The sequence below is a fragment of the Micropterus dolomieu genome, linkage group LG08 (genome assembly GCF_021292245.1).
Source record: "Micropterus dolomieu isolate WLL.071019.BEF.003 ecotype Adirondacks linkage group LG08, ASM2129224v1, whole genome shotgun sequence".
NCBI lineage: Eukaryota > Metazoa > Chordata > Actinopteri > Centrarchiformes > Centrarchidae > Micropterus > Micropterus dolomieu.
Genome location: NC_060157.1, coordinates 7,869,521 through 7,876,226, shown reverse-complemented (window position 1 = coordinate 7,876,226; position 6,706 = coordinate 7,869,521). Strand labels below are relative to the sequence as shown.

Genomic DNA, 6,706 nt, shown 5'->3' with positions numbered 1-6,706 from the left:
CCTTATTGTGACAACAGTACTGCTTTGTGATTCATTGTGCCTTACTCTCTAAAAAACAGCTGTCTAACTGCACTACATTATGATCAGCTCCTCACCTCTCTCTTGCATTTAACAATTGCATATCTTCATGGAGTAACTGCTTCTCCACAGCTGCTCTTAGAGGTAAAGCATTAAAAAGTGTCGGTTTGGAAGATATTTGTAGTTATTTATGTAAAAGTAAAAATGTTACTCACTGAATGTATATCAGTATATGGGTAATTACATCAGAAATCATCTACCTGGGAATCTCAATGCAGAATGTATTTTACTGTTCACTCTATATCACTGTGTGTATAAAACAATATGTAACTATTCCCATTAATTTCTACTATTACATCAGACTTATCAGTCATTGAAACCGCTCATAAGAAGAGTTCTTAAAACAACAATGCTCAACTGTAATGTTAACAATTACGTCGTTAGTGTGCTGCAATGACAGGTCACGACCACAGGATGGCACTGTGGCTTTATCTGTGAACTCACCGAGCGGCTCTTGTCTGATCAGCAGTAAAAACTTTGAAGAAGTCTCAGATTCCCCCAAGGAAACCATGAAAGACAAAGTTGTGAAAGCTGGAGCCGAAGCGATTAAAAAAAGTATTACTGTAAAAGAGCTGGTGTTGTGATCTTGTTTCCTGTGATCCATATATATTGAGCAAAGGGAGAGTGATGGTTGAGTGGGGACTGCAGCACCTCAGTGGCCCTGCAGATGAATGAAGATGCAAATGGAGGGAGGGGGAAGTTAAAGCCTTTAGTGACACTAAGCACACCCCAGAGGCTCTAGTGCAGAACGCTCAGCCTCAGCACATCAAGGACACAGCCCCTCTGTCTGAGCGTCCTCTTGGCACGCATCGTATCCCGTCCATCTACATTTCCATCCAAACAAACACTTGACTCCTTATGCTGTGCTGAGCCAATGACAAGAGACAGATGTGCCCTCCTCAGAGAATCCAGTTTGATAAGCTGCTGCTCCACAAACTATTAAATAACCCACCCCCCCACAGGAATAAAAAAAGCCCTATTTTACATGAGAATGGACATGCCTGGAAACCGTAACCTCACGCTTTGGCTTCGCCTTGGCTGTAAATGTCAATTTCATGTCAGATTCTTCGTCTATTCATCCATGACGTCTGTGATTGCTTCATCCTTTTGCAAGAGAATGGCTTGAAATGATCGTTGGACCATTCTGGTGGTACAGTGCCCTGTAAATGAAATGCATCTTAAAGTACTGGCAGACAATCACACGATCAGGCTCTGCTTTATAAAATATGAAATTGTGCACTGTACTGTATATTTCTTAAGTTATGCAGTGTGCCTCAACAGGCTCGAGGTGTTTATAGTTTTCTTTATTCGCTAAGAGCAGCTTCCTAGTGGGACCTTGGCTGCGCTATGGAGTGTCACAACCATGATGCAGGCCCCATGTGGCATGCTGTTTCTGTGAGTCATTCAGGCATACGGTACTTTCCTCTCCACTGCTTACAGAAATACAGGTGAGCCCACAGCAGGTGAACCTGTCATAGTCAGCACCTGCAAGATCCTAACAGCCAGCAGGGGAAAACTGAAGGACAGAGGAAGTTTTGTTGTGAAGAGCTCTGCTGTGCCACCTGGGAAGTTTTGTGATGAAGGTGAAACACAATATTGTCCTAAAGACACATGGTGAGGAAGACAAACGGTCACAAAATATCCTTACTATAATATTATTGGTTTTGCTTTATGTGGAAAATATGTAAAAAAGATGTTCTTCTAAATTCTAAGTACCATGCATTGGTTTATGCATTTGATTATTAAGTCAGTTCTAAATAAAAAAGAGCATTTAGTATAATAATGATGTAGAAGAAGAACAATCCGTATGTGTCAGATTATTTAGGTCATTATTTACGTAATAAGTCAAAACTGCCCTTTTGGCCTTTTAGAGCGTTGCTCATACAGTTCTGCTTGGCACTATAATTTGTTTAAATGTTGATTTATGAACTAATTGTCTGTAATTGCTGCTTAGTGCCCCTGTTAATCCAAGCTGTCTGCCTCCTGAAGCACATTAGGCCAGATTTGTATAATGAAGTAATTAGTTCAATTACAAAGAAGAAAGTAGGGATAGAATAAGAAACTGGGAACAAGAAGCTTGAAAGTACTCCCGCGCCATAAGCGTGTTTTCAGTCTTGCTATCATGAAATGTACTAAGCAGAGTATATGAAAAATAGCCTTGTTGGGAGCAAATGTTTTTTTTAATTAAAGCCTGCACATGTCAACAAAGTTAATTTGAATATTCTAATATGGACATTTTTTTCTGTTTGGTTTGCAATGCCAGTTTCTGGAACAACTTTGCTGCAGCATCTCATATTTCAAGTTATTTCAGCTTGCTAACAATCCTCGCTACTTCACACGTTCAAAAAATATAGCTCTGTGTTTTTCTATTTGGCTTCTGTCACCCGCCAGAAGCTGCCATTACAACCAAAAGTGCTCCATTGTCTGCTAGAATTGTCATTGTTATTAGTCTTTTGGATTGCCTGTGGAGGTATCGGCAGGCTCCGGGGGAAGCAGGCGCCAGGCTGGATAATTAGTTGTTCTTCGATGCCAGACGGGCACATTGCCGTCACTTGGAGGGGAAATGGAAAGTGGCATCACTATCACAGTAACACCGGAACAACCTTTGGTGTGAGGGCTGGGTTCCAGCGCATCTGTCACACCACAAGTCATCTACCCACTGGCATGACAATAATGCTTACCAGTCTAGCAATACAAAGTATGGATAATTACTTTATCTGAAACAGAATTATTCTTGTCATATTTGTCATCATTAGTTGTGGTGTGGTGGAATCGATATAGTTTCTGTATTGGTTCTGCTGATCATTGTGGACAAGAAGATTGAAAAATGTTGGCAATTTAAATCTTCCATAAAAGAGAAAAACAAATAGCAAAAGGACTGTTTGGCCTTTATTAATATATATGCCAGTTGTACATGTATTAAATGTATATAATAATAATAATTTGATGCCAACTTTCCTTTTATGGCTTCCTAGACCATTTAAACCCCTAAAATACAGATTTTGCAGCCTCTGTAACCCCTGAAGCTGCATCTTCCAGCATTACATCTCCAATCATGAGCTTACTGCTTGGGCTGCTGGTGACCCTCGGGTGACAGTTCTGCTGGTTTTGAAGGGAAATGCGGATGATGAAAAGAAGTATAGAGATGCCAGCGAACAAGGTTCCCCCGAAGCCCAGCAGGATGCCATACAAGATTGGCAGAGCCACATCCAAAGGCCCCTTCTGGTACAGAGGGACAGGACCCCGCTCTACAATCAGATCCAGGTCACGCCATGTCAGATCCCTTACTAACACACACACACAGACACAAACATGACAGACACACTTACCATCTCAATGGACTGTGGGAGCATTTTTGTCAAGTTTTAACTTGAATGAAGCACAGTGGGGAATTGAAAAAAAATGGACAGGTGATAATTATATTTTTGAATTTCTAGGTATCCTGGGAAATACTCCTCATACAGTGAGTGTTGATGTTGAGAAGTAATGAGTTGGAAGCATGCCCATGCCCACGGCCACCAAATCTAATCTGGCATCTCATCTAAACACTTAATAGATTCAGGGTTCAGTGAAACATTATATCATTTGTCATTCAGATAGTCTTCAGAGGGATAACCCAAAAACCCCCTTTTGACATCAATAGCCTAAGATTTTTGGAGCTTAGACATGGCCACACATGTTAAGACACGGTTCTATACCAAACTAATGTGACTCTTTCAAGCTTCAGGATAAATTACTTTACCTTTTCTTTTTCTGACCCTCTGGGCTGCATGCTGGTGGTCCTTTGTATCTGATTGTATATGTGGGAAGTTTCGAGAGGCGACATATTGGTGATAGTCTTCAACATTGTGTTTCAGACTCAAGACTTTGTCCTGGTTTATGTTCTTCCCTGCCTCTGTAAACACACAAGCACAGGACCAATCTAAAAGTATTTCTCTGTCACTTTAAGTGCTAAAAGTGTATGTATTTCCTCCTATAAAACAGTGTACATTTGAATTTAATTGTTGTTTTCTTGCCCTGAACATAATTAGCTCTGGCAGGAGAGCAACTGTTGTCCTTCGGTTCAGAAATAAACAAAACAAACCACTCAAGTTTCTACAAGTACAGAACTGCAATCAAGTGTACAATAATTGCTGCATTCTGCATCCACCCCCCACCCTCCCATGTCTTATAACTCATCTCTTCCCATCCTCTCCTTGTCTTTTTTTTTACTCCAAAGCTGCTGATGAAAGGAGCAGATGGTTTGTTCTGTGGCTTGTGTCAGCTCCACTGAGTCCTCTGTCAGATCATTTACACCTCCTTCTATCCAACGCCACACGGCTGTGGAGTTGTGTGTACACTGGACTGCAACACATGCCAAAGACTGGCAGTGTGCAAAATATGCCACTTTTGAAGTTCCAATTAAAATGCATCTCAAAGTAATGAAGCAATTACACATTGTTGTTAAAGTCTTATGGAGGCCTTCTTGACCGAAATAAACCAATTTTTGAAAATACATCAGCATGCGCCCAAATGAGGCTTTGTTCCAATTTTCTTTTGTCAAGGGACATGCTGAGATGTCTGGCCATGAGATTTGCCTCTATCAACAACACTGTACTGTACATAAAAAGTGAGCTATTTTAATTTGAAACCCATTATTAGTAGCATCACATAGAATTATTCTATTTAAGAAGATTATTCAAGGCTACAGGTGTGTGTGTCTCAATTTGTTTCTCACCAATGGCGATGTCTGTTCTGCCGATGTGCTGCAAGGCACGAGAAAGCCTGTCGTAGTAGGTCTGCACACCGTACTTCAGCAGCCACTCTGTCAGGGCCGTCCGGCACTGAGCCTCACTATCTAGTAAACACAAAACATATGGCCCTCACACAGACAGGTCTCTGACAGTCGGCTTGCTGCCAGAAACTCCCCAAGCTAAACTGGACAAGTGAGAAACAGACAGGTCTCAGGGTGGACTTAACTTAATTTCTATTACAGCTTATAGCTTGTGACTATTAAAGGATAGGTCCACATTGTCCCAAGTCTATCGTAATAACATTATTCACATGTCTGTATGTACCTTTGGCATGTGCATATGAAGAGACAGTAGAACAAAGATGACATTTTGAACTAAAAAACTGTAACTTTGAAAATTAGCCACTTCATTTGTCTAGTATAGACAAATAATAGCTTTAGCTGAACAGTAGTATGCATTTAGGTACAGAAGGAGGACTGTGGATTTTGTCACCCCCATCACGTACAACAACTTACTTTCCATCTATTCAGGGCCAGTATCAAAAGGAGGAATCATAATAGTGACCAGTAACTCTTTCAATGTATATATGGACATATACTGTAAGTATTGTTTTAATATAGACTTGATCTCTTTGGTCTAAAGTGCCAAAGATCTCAGGTGAGATGTATTATAGGTGATGATGGGTGCTAACCTGTAGCAGAAGAGGTGTCTCTCTTGACTCTTGGCTTGAGGTCTAGTTGATTTTTTTCTGGTGAGAGGCGCTCAAGGTGATGGAATATGTTCTCCTCTGGGTTAGAGAGGGCGAACAGAAGGTCCTCGCACTCTTTAGGCGTCAGCATCTCCACTAAACGCTCCAGCTGATTGACACTGATGTCTTCTGCCACTAAACAGCCATAACACACACTTTAATCACAAGAAGTGATGTACAAACTCCAGGAAGAACACCAATTTAGCCAGTAGGCAAAAGGACCATCGCTTGTACTCAACAATCACATGAAGGCATGACCATGCAGTGCTGTGTAAATTCCAGTTAATGAAGCTTAATGCTGACACCAAACATTTCTGCAGCATGCTTGCGCAATCAGTTAGCAAGTGCTGCTTGTGTGGTGTGAAACTGTCATATTACCCTCCTCAGCTGCAGAAAATAGAAACTGAATAATCAACATTTCACAACAGAGAACAGCAATCAGTAAATTCAGTCTCGCTGTGAGTTTTTTCAGTTGAATTATTTTAACATGCAGGTTGCTAACTGCACCTGCAGTAGGAATATTTGCTCTCACCTGTGTCCTCTCCGAGTGTTGAACTCAAAAGTATAAAGATGAAGAAGGGACAGAATTTCCAGACTTTCATGTCAGCTAAAGTAGTACAGACTGGATACAAGCGACTAACAATATATGTTTATTTTCAAATGATCTAGAATTTATTTAAATTGTTAAAAAGTGCAACTGTATGAGTAGCATTCTTTTTCTTTTATGAAGGAGCCAATCACCATGCAAAAGATATTCATGTCACTGAGCAGCAGAAAATGTTGGAAGATTTACTGTAGGCCTGTAACAGTTATTTTCTCACTGATTAATCAACCATTTTTTGGATTAGTAAAGCAATGGTTTAGTCTATAAAATGTCTAAAAACTAAAACAAAATTCCATTACAAGTTTCAAAATGTTTATTTAGTCTATATATTCAATACACAATTGTATGAGACATCAACACATCGTCACACTGCAGAACTAGAGCAGGCTAATGTTTGGAATTTATACTTGATAAATTAATTAAACAATACATCGATTACAGAAATTGCCATGATTAATCTTCGGACAGCTGACATCACATTACAAAGTTTTAATGATGTAATGATGTGAATATTCTGAGATATTTATGAAATAGAATGTAAAT

The 6,706-nt window shown here is 40.1% G+C and overlaps 1 protein-coding gene across 3 annotated transcripts; it reads right to left on the bottom strand.

The window, feature by feature from the left end:
* Positions 1 to 1,105: 1,105 nt before the first annotated feature.
* On the bottom strand, positions 1,106 to 6,218 carry LOC123975405 (transmembrane and death domain protein 1-like). 3 transcript variants are annotated; one of them, XM_046056873.1, is made up of 5 exons: positions 6,092 to 6,218; positions 5,503 to 5,694; positions 4,796 to 4,915; positions 3,821 to 3,973; positions 1,106 to 1,238 (listed from the first exon to the last, which is right to left on the bottom strand). In XM_046056873.1, exons 1-5 carry the CDS (start codon positions 6,159 to 6,161, stop codon positions 1,150 to 1,152), a joined length of 624 nt encoding a protein of 207 aa, XP_045912829.1. In that variant the 5' UTR covers positions 6,162 to 6,218; the 3' UTR covers positions 1,106 to 1,149. The 3 variants fall into 3 exon arrangements, with proteins under 3 accessions (XP_045912829.1, XP_045912827.1, XP_045912828.1); XM_046056871.1 differs by lacking the exon at positions 1,106 to 1,238 and adding an exon at positions 2,946 to 3,365; XM_046056872.1 differs by lacking the exon at positions 1,106 to 1,238 and adding an exon at positions 2,946 to 3,326.
* Positions 6,219 to 6,706: the final 488 nt, after the last annotated feature.

Bases quoted from the DNA above. Each gene is read 5' to 3' on its own strand.
- LOC123975405 (XM_046056871.1), bottom strand. From the start codon at position 6,161: ATGAAAGTCTGGAAATTCTGTCCCTTCTTCATCTTTATACTTTTGAGT. The intron at 5,695-6,091 runs GTGAGAGCAAAT...ATGGCTGTTTAG, and splicing joins AACACTCGGAGAGGACACAG to TGGCAGAAGACATCAGTGTC. The intron at 4,916-5,502 runs GTTAGCACCCAT...TGTGTTTACTAG, and splicing joins AGACACCTCTTCTGCTACAG to ATAGTGAGGCTCAGTGCCGG.